General features: G+C 40.7%; 1 protein-coding gene across 1 annotated transcript in view; it reads left to right on the top strand.

Moving 5' to 3' along the window:
• Window positions 1-12305, top strand: part of itfg1 (integrin alpha FG-GAP repeat containing 1) — a 175013-nt gene that overhangs the window by 140746 nt on the left and 21962 nt on the right. Inside the window, exon 14 of the mRNA XM_034132737.1 lies at window positions 1971-2049. Coding sequence (XP_033988628.1) covers window positions 1971-2049 — 79 coding nt within the window. The remainder of the gene's footprint in view (window positions 1-1970; window positions 2050-12305) is intronic.

The following is a 12305-nucleotide window of genomic DNA, read 5'->3' as shown; positions in this document are numbered from 1 at the left end:
CACAAAGGAAATGCAATTAGAGTTACAAAGCATTCTCCCTGGAATGTGGCCCTTGAATTTATTTGATTGGACAACACAAATAAAAGCTGGAAGAACTGTTTGAGTGGCAAGTTTTCTACATCTCACAATCTCTGTTAGCTCTCTTTATATTCTAATAAACACGCCAAACAAACTGACAAACCTGTTTTCCTTATTAAACAGAAAAATACCACTGTACACCTTCGGAAGTTAGGTTTCTCTCACCCAACCAAGAAAAGCTTAATTGCCTTGTTAAATCATGGTAAGAAACACTTCATTTAAACTGGAAAAAAATATATCACCAAAAGTGTTACACTTTGCACCGTTTAAACTATTACAAACTTGGGACTGGTCCAGATAAAGACTTCATTCACTGTAAAATATGCTGTCTCTTCATGCTCTTTATCTCATTGCCTATATCTGCATGCTGCAACAGCTTGTTCTCGCTTGTCAGAGGCAGACCATTACTAAGCTTCATAAAATGTCAAACAACACCCAAAAAAAACACAACAAGGAAGTACTCAGACAATCACTAATCTACTCGTCCAAACGCCCAATTCTAACTATTCTAAAATCGCTAGAGATTGACAAATTATTTCAACTTTGACCTAGTTACTGCTAAACATTGGATGTGCAACCAATCAGATGATAGCTGTTTGTAGCCACGCAAGCTAACAAAGGAGGTAACCATAGAAAATAAACATAACTGTCTGTTCTCACCCCAACCTCATTGGAAACAAGGAGCAAATCGCATATCATGTGAATCCTATACTGTCAGCATAGACTAAATTCTGCATTACAGTTCATATCTTTCACTGAGAAACCTTATAATGAATCTAAAATAGATTAAATAATTACCTCAGTCATTTGTATCTCTCTGTATGTCCACCTGGCAGCAGGTATTCCCATACTGTTCATCCAACCTTTCATTTCATTGTCATTGACCCATACATGACACACGACTTGGGGCTGCAAGGTTTTGCATGGAAAACATAACGTTAGCTAAAACTAAAATGTTATTTTGGAGTCAAATGAAGCCATCTCTTTCTGGAGCCATTACCTTTAAGCTCCTTTATTCCTCCCAAACGTCAGATGATCATGTGTAGGTGGAGAAATCTGACAAATGCAGCAGCCAGTAGCATCTCTCCTTATATAACCTTTCACCAGTGGAAAGCCCCTTTGCAAAACACAGTAGCTTCGACATCAACAAGAGGTGGCTGGTATTAGACTTGTTTTGGTTTCTGTCTGTCTACTCTTCCACCCGCTTGTTGTCTAACTGAAAGGTATGATGAATGCAGTAGACGCTGGAAGCTCGCGGCTGTTTCTCCTCCTCTCCTCTCCCATCCATCACCCCCTCTATCTTTTCATTTCACTCTGCCGCTCCTCTTCTTCTTAGTCACACCTCTCTTCCTCTTCAGCTTTGTTTGAGCACACTAATCTGCTCCTCTGTGGCATTTTCATCCCTCTCTCTGTTTCTTTTTCTGACCTCATTTCTATTCCTTCCTCAGCCGGCCGCCGAGTGTCACAGCAGAAATGGCCTAGTCTCTCTTTGCAGTGTGTTTACGTGCGTAACAAGCCGGGTTTAGCTGATGTAAAGTGAAGCATGGCTCTACAGATCTCTTCATTAGTCGTCATAATAAAGAGATAAGACAAGCCCTCTGCAAACGCCCACACAGGCGCACAAACACGCAGCTGTCACTCTCATTAATGCTCCTTCACAATTAGAACCAGCTGGGTCAGACATTTTCCGTGTCACCTAGTGAAATTAAACAAAAACTGCTCAAGGTTACTTTGGTAAAAACACGCTAACATGCTCCCTTTCTGTATTCCTCTCTTCCACCCCTCCCTGTTGGTTTCCCCCTGTCCTCTTTCACCCTCTCTGATAGACAGCTCATGCGAAATATTTGTGCGAATCTTTGTTTTTATTCATGTTTGCCTGTGTGTCTTTGCAGCCTTATGGTGTTAACCAGCCCGGTCCCTACGTCAGTTACACCACAACGGACTCCAACGGCAACTTGAAAAATGCCTCAGGTAACAACTATCTTTTTCTTTTTTTGTGCATTTTTAGATTGGTTACAGGGCATACATAACAAAATGAGATACATAAAAAACTCAAATGCTATACTCAAATACAAAATAAGTAAAGTCCACAAATCAGAAAAAGAAAATAATAAAGAGAAGAAAAAAAACCTGAGAAACATAAAAATAACGACTTTCTTATATTATTTTTAAGATATCTTTCCACGGTGAGCTTTCACTTCTTATACCAAACGACCCACTTCAGCGACAGAATAGCCAAAGAAGCGTTTATTTTTCTCAGAAAATGTCACTGCCTGAGCTTTTGTATAGCCACGTCAGATTTATTAATAACTTGACCTCCTAACAATGACAGCTGTCCTTAGTCTGGCTCAACACCACAGAGTTTGTTTGGGAGCATTTTTCACAAAAACAGAGAATGAGGAGAGGAGTGGTGTATTGATTTGATATGCTTGGTTTCTTTCTCTATATATATGAGAAAATAAACTCTGCTCGAAGAGAAAGGCTGAGGCATGAAGGGCAGCTAGATCAAACGCACAAAGACTGAACAAAGGATAAATCAGATATATGGCTGTAATGTTTGATCCATGACACTTCTGGATTGTGAAGGCTATGTTTAAACGTACTCTTTCCACATGTTATATCCCTGTGTAAATGAAGGTTTAGAATACATTTATACTTGTATAATTATGAAATACATTTAAATGTTCCTTTTTTACCCAAAAATATTCAACTGTTGCTTGTCCGGATTCATTTTCATCCAAGTCTTCCAATATGATCAATCAAATGCATCAGTTCTGCTTTGGGATACTGTTTAGAGCGTTGCAGAAACCAAAACCTTTTCCATGTATCATTCTAGAAATAATCAGTGTCTTTGTAACAATTTGAAAATGCCACACAACACTAGTTTGGTTTGTTCTTTTAACAAAGTTCACGAGGGACATAATTGCTGATTGTGTATGGAACCCTTTAGGGTAGGATGATCAAGACTGCTGGAAGTGAATTGCTGTCGCACAAGAACTTGAGTATCTTTTTTCTGAGTTTTCAATCTCAGACAGCAGCACTTCATGTATTCTCATCGGACTACTCCCTTCTGTTATTGTTAACAACTCCTGTCAACATCTGGCTGTGTTCTGTACTGGAATACACAAGGTGCCATGCTGTCAGTAGCAGTGAAGACTCTCACATGAATTATGACAAGTACTTCCTTAAAATCAGTTAAAGACCCTGTGACTCCAGCTGTTTTGAGTGTAATGGTGTCACCTGTATGATTACTGGGTCTTCAAATAATAAACTATGGTTATACTTTTACATTATTTTACATTTTTACAAACTCAAACAGCAAGAATTCTGTAAGTACATTAGCTTTCAATGAGCCGAACCATTGTAAGTGCTACTGCATTGGTTTCAAATAACCCAAATCTTGCCAAAGCCAAAGTGCTACATATGGTAGTGAAAGTGTTGTTTTTTTATTTGCCAATTAAGGTGAAGTTGAATCAGGAGGGTTTTCAGTCTGCGACGGAAGATGTGTAGACTTTCCTGGTCAATGGGGAGCTCCTTCTGTAATTTTGGAGCCAAACACACAGTTGTGTTTTTGTTGTTGGGTACCTGGGTCCTACTCAAGGTGAGGAAGTAGCAAGCTGGAGCGAAGTGCAGCTGCTGGAGTGTATCGTTTAACCATGTTCTTGATGTAGGAAGGACCTGATCCATTCATGGCAATGTAGGCCAGTATCTTGAAGCGGATTCGGGCATCTAATGGTAACCAGTGAAGGGAGCAGAGAAGAGTTGTAGTTTGGGAGAACTTAGGTAGGTTACATACAAAACTGAAAACAAACCCATTCATGTTATCTTAGGCCCAGGTAAGAGTACAGACTTGGCTGCAAAAGTATCAGAAATGGCATTGTCATAGATTTATTATTTTGGAAGGGGGCCAAAGGGGGTTCCAAGCACAGAGTTACAGGGGCACTGGACCCTGTTGGCCTCCCACTAGAACCGCCCATGGTAGTTTGAAAACCTTTCCGTGTACGGCATGCTGGATTAGCTGCAGAGCTCAGATAACACTTGTAGGTTGAACAGCCACGAGGGAGTTGAACTAGTCAAGGCGTGAGATGACAAGAGCCTGAACCAGAACCTGTGTGGCATTCTAGGTCATTAAGGGACGTATCCTCCTGATGTTACTTGAGACTAATAAGAATGGAACGATATACAGGTAGAGAGACAGATACATAGAAAGATCAGACATTGAGGACAGCAATGCTGGACTGTATTAGCCACACTTATTTGATGTAACATTGTAGGAAGGACGCAGAGCCGGATTAGGACAAGATGCACTGACAGCCCGGGGTCAGGGATATATATAGTCTGTCTGTGTTTGTGCATTCCCCTGTGCAGCATAATCCCATTTTGTCAGATTTCATTGTGTCATGGATCTGTTTAAGTATGCACATATTTTATCAAAGAGTAGTCAAATAACAGGCTAACGTCATTATTATTTCACCACCATTAGCCATCTATATAATCTGGTCCTACTATGCAGCCAGCACTCTTCAGGAAAGGCTCTATACAAGATGGTTCATCCTGGCTGCAACCACAGGAGCAGTAGTGAGGTTAGCCAACAGTCTCACAGGCTCTGTTTCAATTCATCCCCAAAAGACATTACAATATATATCACATGAAAACGTGAATACAATGAGAAAGGGGTTGCCTTAGATATCTCAAATCGAATGGCTTCTACCGTGGCCTACGCTACAAACCTCCAGTGGGTTTAATGGAAATATGCCCAGTAGTTCTTTTTGTAATCCGGCTGACAAACTGTCAAACAAACCAACAATTCAATTGCAATGGTAATCATCACCTGAATCAATCAAACTGTGGATGTATAACTCTAGAAAACACATTTCTGGAGATTGGCAAACCCAACGTGAAAAAAATGACAATGAGAAAGGGGTTGCTTGAATTTCTAAACCTGCAGGAAACTAGAAGGTTACGCAGGAGCGCACTCGGTTTCGATGTGTGAAAGACAATGTGTGTATTTGCCTATGATATCTCTAAATGTAAATGGCTTCTTCCTTTGCCCATGCTACAAACCTCCACTTGGTTTAATGGAAATATGCCCAGTAGTTTTTTGGATAATCCTGCTGTAGATCTCTCAAACAAACCAATAAGTCGTACCTTACACCTTTCAGAAGAGTTAATGATAACCTATTTCAGTCAAACTGTGCATGTATATCTCTGGAAACCAAATTACTTGCAATTGGCAAACCCAATTTTCTCTTGAAAATAAGAAATTACCCCTAACCCTAACCCTCCCAGGCTTCCTGAGAGGTGAACTGAAGCAGGATGGGGTCTAGTTGGGCTGATGACTCATGCTATACCATTTATACCACACAATTCTGTCCACTGAGAAAGTATATCTTCTGGAAAAAGTCTTTGAGTGTCTCCCCAGTCACCGTCTTTATGTTCCTGGTTCGGTGTTCATTAGGCAGAAGCCGGTTAATTTACCATAAGAATATCCTTCCGTGTTCCATTCTGCCCATCGTATCTTTGGATTTTTGTTCAAGTGTGTGTTTGACTGGAATGCATGCAGAAAGGAGGAGAGCTAGACTAGCCAAAGGCTTCGCTGGCACAAGTCCCTAGACCCCTCATTTAACAGCAGCAAAGTGCTGCCAGCGAGCAGGCGGCTTGTGTGTGTGTGCATGTCTGTGTGTGTGTGGTGATTTAAAGTGTATTTATTCTGTAGCTTGTAGCTCGGGGAACAGCCAGCGAGGCTGCCAGAGATGAGCAATGATGGGGTGCACACAAACACACACACACACCCATACACTCACTCACACACACACACACACACAAGATGTCTGGGCCTCTCCATGGAGCCCAACGATCTTCACTTACCCTTCACCCTCCTGAAAGGAAGAGAGGAAAGGAGAGATTATAATATGCTGGGAGATAGACACAAGGGTCGAGAAGGCACAGTATGAATGAAGTCGCTGTAGACTAAGAGGAAGGAAAGGAGAGAAAAATAGGAAAAAAGGAAGGACATAGTTCAGAGGAAGCAGAAGTAGAGTAATCTTAGTCTGGCATGTTACCTGAGACAATGCTAACATACTCACACACAGTGCATACTTACTGACACAGTAAAGCTTTTACACTAGGACTGCAACTGTAGATTAATAAAAAATATTTAAATGGTCTCGGTGAAGTCATGTATAGGTTTCTGATGAGCCGTTGTGAAGTTCAAAGAAGGTGGCTTGGGCTGTCGCCACCTTGGAAGTGACCCCAGCAGGCTCATCTAAAAATGGGCACCATCAGTACAATTGAGGCCGGGCCAGGTGAAGCAGTGGAGCTGACAAGACGGAACCCATCTGTATTTCAAAGCAGCACCATCCCTAAATATATGTAACTTAAAGCTTCAATATGTATTTAAAACATTTTAAAATTAAACTGACCAATATATTGTAAGTCAGTCCAAAACCCCGAAATATTAATTACAATACGGCATAAAACATAAAAAAACTGGACATTTTTGCATTTGAGAAGCTAAAAACAGCCTTTTCTGACATCTTTGCATGAAAAATTACATCCACAATGAATCAATTTTCATAATAGTTTTCCATTATCTTTCTGTCAGTCAACTAATCGTTTAGGTTGAATAATCATTGCAGCTTCATATCACAGCGATAATGCTCACGCTCTTTTCTTTGTGTGAGGCTTTTTTTATAGAATGTGTACCTGTACAGGTGTACAGTGAGTTCAGTGTGTGTGTGTTTCTGTTTTTTTCTTAATCTTGCACATATTTTCAGTCTTTCTGCACTGTATCCAAACGCGTGTGTCAGCATGTGTGCACGCGTGCATACCCTGACATCCGTCTGACCTTGTGTGTGTGTGTGTGTGTGTGTGTGTGTGTGTGTGTGTGTGTGTGTGTGTGTGTGTGTGTGTGTGTGTGTGTGTGTGTGTGTGTGTGTGTGTGTGTGTGTGTGTGTGTGTGTGTGTGTGTGTGTGTGTGTGTGTGTGTGTGTGTGTGTGTGTGTGTGTGTGTGTGTGTGTGTGTGTGTGTGTGTACGCAGCAGACAGTGGTGTGCCATGCCCCTTACTAAGCAGGCTGGATGGATGAGCACGGGCTGTGATTCTGACAACACCACAGCTCATTATCAAGTAACTCCTGCTGAGACAGGGAGAGAGAAGTGGGATGGTAGAGATGAATAGTTGGAAGTTATTCATTAACAACCTTTTTATTCCTCTCTCTCAATATGGACGATCAGATGCACAGCACTGTGTTTCTCTCGGGGGTTCCAAGTCAAGCAGGGTCATCCACCCATCTTTAGACGAACAGGGAACAGTGTTACATGTAACTCTCAGATAGGGATCAATAATAAAACTATAGTCAACAAGCAAAAACACCATTGATTCTGTTTTCACCACCATACAGGATTCGATTTAAACTATCCAGAAACAATCCCTGCATCCAATAACACATTGATGTTGTTATCATCTCAGCCAGGAAGCTGATGATATATTTAGTGTAATCACCCTGAATATGGTTGTTTTATGCCTCCAAGGACAAATATCAAATAAGATTTATAAACTCCAGCAAGGAGGTTCTGTTTTCAGCTCAGTTCGCTTGTTGTTGTTTTTGTCAGCAGTATTACACAATAACTACCTGCTGGATTTCCATTACATTTTGTAAAGGAGTGTAGCATGGGCAAAGGAAGCATCCAATTAATGTTGGAGCCGATCCGAATCACAGGGAGGATACACGCATTATTTCCCACTCACAGACAGCCTTGGTGGAGGGCTGCACTCTCAGAATGCCCTTCTAGATTTAAAAGTGTTAGACGAAATAAATATCTCTGGGCCAAAAGCATATCAAAGTAATACAATTATTTGTAGTGCTATACTATTTGATCCTTTTCACTCCATTATTTCCCCATCAGAGCTGGTACTGTACGAATCCAGAAACATTTATTAACATTATTCTGTTTAGTTATGCATTCAAGGCATTTCATGTTGAAAATCTGAATCTTACTAGACATGTAATGTTCCAGAGGTTTTGGACTTTAAGACATAATGATAGCTTTGAATTGTACAGTGTTATTTGGGATTTCTAAATTTCATATTTTTGATGTTTTTCCTATGTGTCCACCAGGTCCTGTGGTGCTCTTAACTTAACAATTGCATAGGATCCATGTGTTTGTGTTTCAACTGGCACGGCCATTTAAGCTAGCAGAAGACCAAAAAAAGTAAGCTAAATGATGGGCTAATTGACTCATGCATTTAGTTGTCTATTAAGAGATGATGCTGTACTCATATGTTACTGCATTTGTGAGTTGAAAGCCACTAATCTTTTGAGATAAAACAGTGCTTACTTTTCTCATGTGGAATGAGATGCAGTTTGTCGAAATATCCTTTTTTTATCACTCCATTAAATACATCTGGACGAAAACCCAACTATTGTCATTGCCAACAGTCCGTCATTACATTAGCGTTTTCGAACCCAACATATTTGGCCATTACTGCCACCCAGATGGAAATTGAAATTGAAAGAAAGACATTGTAACACTAACAGGCGTAATGAAAGAGTCGGGCAGTTAGCTGTGTCCAGACGGGCCGAGTGCGTCCACGGTGCCAAAGATTATTATGCTCAAGAGGGGGAACAGAGCAGAGAGGAAGAGAGGGAGGACGTTTGAGAGAGACAGAAACAGAAAAGACTGAGTGCTCATAAGGAGTAGAATCACAACAGGCCCGGATCAATGTGGAGCTCTCTGCAAACTGTCCAATTAGGCTAATGAGTTCAGCGGGTTAGCAAAGGCTCACTAAAACACACACACAGCGCACACAATCATTGTACATGCACAATCTTTCAAAACACATGTTCATCTCCGACAGCAAACACATTTATCATATCTTAACCTTTTCAAAATGTGGAGGGTCCAAAACAACTCGGATGCAAATTAAATTGGTGTATGCTGAGACGAGTTGACCTATCCGTTCATGTTGCTTTTTGCTACATCATGCTGATGCGACATGCGGTGTCGTAAAAGCCAGCTCCTTGCGCTTGACTTCATACTGATCCCTGGCCGCAGTATACCCCTCTGTTTTTCAGAGACCTCAGCGAGAGTGGCCCTATTCTCAAACCGCTTGAATTCACAATGTTTGAAAGATAGGCATGGAACACACCGAGAATTCACAATATGGGAGTACGGCAGGAGAGTAGGTGGATGAGAGAAATGAAAGGGGTGGAAATTAGAGGGTGCAGAGGACTGAGCATTGACTAGAGTCGTCAGGGGAAAGAAGAGGGGTGGACATTATGGTGGGAATGAAATAGAAAGATACATTGATGGGAGGAGAAGAACGCAGAGAGGAGGAGAAGGAAATATTCATGTGGACTGGAAAAAAAACAGAATGGAGAAACAACCCTCCGCGGAGACTTGGAAAATGACTATCGATCGAGCTTAGCATGCTTTTCCTCTTCTTTTGCCTCCCTCCTCCGTCCCTGCTCTCTCATGTTTTTTCTCCTAGGCTTCCCTCCTCCAGCCCTCCTCTCACGTTCATCTGTCTCTTCTCAACCTGCAACCTCTCTTCCCTGCAGCCAGTTTGTAGAAAGCATCCATTGTCTAGACACTGTTTAAGTTTTCATTCGTCGCCGTTGTCATCCTCCTGGCTGTTGATTTGTCGGTCTCCAAACATCCTTGGGTTTTAATAAATGAAATGCTCCTTTTTTCTTAATGTAGCTTATCAAAGAGAGTAAGATGAATCCAATGAAGTTAGGATGTACCAAGACATATGTTTGTCCTCCTCAGTTGGGGTTAGAGTTAGGCTTATTTGTCGGATGAAGAGTTTTGAAAAAGGTTCGATGCTCAATTTGGTCATGCTAACATCACATATCTACGGATGGAAATGGGTTAGGGTTTGGGTTACTAATGGGCAGATTCTTATGAAATGTTGTACATATACTCATCATGTCATACTCAAGAGGAATTCCTATAACTTTAGTGATCCTTAGACTTTTCATATAGCGCCATCATTACGGACAAAATTCCATAGTACCTCCATTTGGAGAAATTAGGCTTTCCGAAATGCATTCAAAAATCTCTCATTACAATATTTCCTTCATTAAGCCCCTTTTTAAAATATTGAATGTACCATAACTTTAGAAGAAAATAGTTTTCAAGTACAGTACACCCAACTGACACAATATTTCTCTTGGCATACTGTCAATACTGTTTCTATTCCTTCTGCCAGTCTTGCATTACCCAAGTGTCACTCCAAATGACGAAGTATTGCAATGAAATCCACTGCATTGAAACTCACTTGGTCAGTACTGTCTGCCCAATTTGGTACAGAGTGCTGTCTCCAAAGTTCCCCAGAAGTATTGTTCAATGCTTTTATCATTCTAAATGCACATAGAAACATTCATCCCTAATATGAGCAGGTTCCCAGCTCATTTTGGTTTGAATATTTTTTAGTATAACTCAATTCTTGTCCGACCGTTTTTAACGTTGTCTATTAGGTATCGCTTTGTACTTTCACTGTGCTATTCTGTTATCTCTGAGACAGATATCAAAACTAAAATGATATAAGGCGTAGCTAACTAGACAAGTAATTGACTGAGGACAGAACATTTGAAGGAGCTTCGAGAAATACTTCACCCCAAAAATGACGATTTGTGATTCAGTTACTCCCCATGTGTAATATAGAATTTGTGAAATTGAAGAATCAAATCACACAACTCGTTTACATTTTAGCGAAAATGCACGTGTTTGAGAGGTAGGATTAGAGTTAGTCGTTTTTTGGTAGACCTATTTATATTATGCATATAAGGTCTAACTATGTTGATGAAGGCTCTCTTAGGGACTGTTCTCATACACACATACACACACACACACACACACACACACACACACACACACACACACAATAACTCACTCACATGGTTTGATTTCGGTCATGTCTGAGTGCAGGTGCCAATATGCTACAGTTGTGTAGAGTTTCAGAATGAGCACAAAGCCGGGTAGCGATAAGGGCAGAACAACTATAAAGCCCTGCGGGTCTTTCAGCGTATCACACACACTCTCCTAGAAACACACACACACATTATTCCTCATAATTCAATGTCCAGACCTTGACACCATTTTGAGGGCACTGAAGGGGGCTCCAGGGGAGGCAGAAAAGGTGTGTGTGTGGGCAAATTCTATCCCTCATGGCTCCAACCTCCATCGCTGCAATTTGCTCCTTTTATCGCCGTCAGGGGAGCCAATGGTTTCTATAGCGACAGGCACTAGGAATTTCTCTGAAAACACTTTTTTTTCCTCATTTCGGATCCCCTGGGAGTAAAAGAGAGAGTGTGTGTTTGTGTGTGTATTCACTGAAAGACAATTATGTTTATGCATTTTTCTTCTTTTCCCATTTGCCCATACTGTCGCTTCCATCAGTTGTTTTTAACATGTGTTTAATGTTTAGATTCCTCGTTTAATCCTGATCCGTTGTATTTCTTTGTTGTCTAGGAATCCGTATTTCCCTCCATGGCCAGACACACTTGACTCAGTTTCAGGCTGATGCTAGATGTCACATTGTCACTCTGCATGTCTGCCCAGAGGCGGTAAATCCTCCATGTGTCATAAGACCTTCGCAGATGGACACAAATACATTAATATGCCGCAGCTGCCCAATAGGCATCCATGCCCTCTCTGTGTCTGTCTTTCCCTCTCTTATGTTTCACACTTTATTTTCCAATTTCCCTTATTATGCCCACAAGGTGGTAAAGTTTGTCAGCTTCAATATCAGGGGCAGGGATTTTATTTCTAAAAAAAGTAATTATCCTCCCTATCTGGCATTCTGCTGAGAGAAAAGTGAGGAATGATAATTAGAGGATAGTCAAAATTCATTTTACCAAGCTAGGAAAACCTTGCAGATAACAACAAATCCAAACTTCAGATTCAACAAAGCTATTATGGAATCATTTAATTTGCATACAAGTGTGTAATATCATACTGATGATAACTCTGACCTTTTTATCAATGAAGGGCTTTGTAAACGTAATTATAACCTCAACAAAAACTGCTGAAACATGTGTTGCATCCATCTATTGTGGTAATGTCATATTTGAGTTGATTGTGTTTATCATACAAACAAAGATTGTTCTAACACCAGTTATTTAAGTAAACACAGCATAATCATTTGGTTTTATAAGGCTTTGGGCCTTATATGCCACCAACCATAAAACCCCTAAGCCTACACATCACTGAAATTAGAGG

This window comes from Trematomus bernacchii, unplaced genomic scaffold (assembly GCF_902827165.1).
Source record: "Trematomus bernacchii unplaced genomic scaffold, fTreBer1.1, whole genome shotgun sequence".
Taxonomy (NCBI): Eukaryota; Metazoa; Chordata; class Actinopteri; order Perciformes; family Nototheniidae; genus Trematomus; species Trematomus bernacchii.
This window is presented reverse-complemented; position numbering and strand designations above follow the sequence as displayed.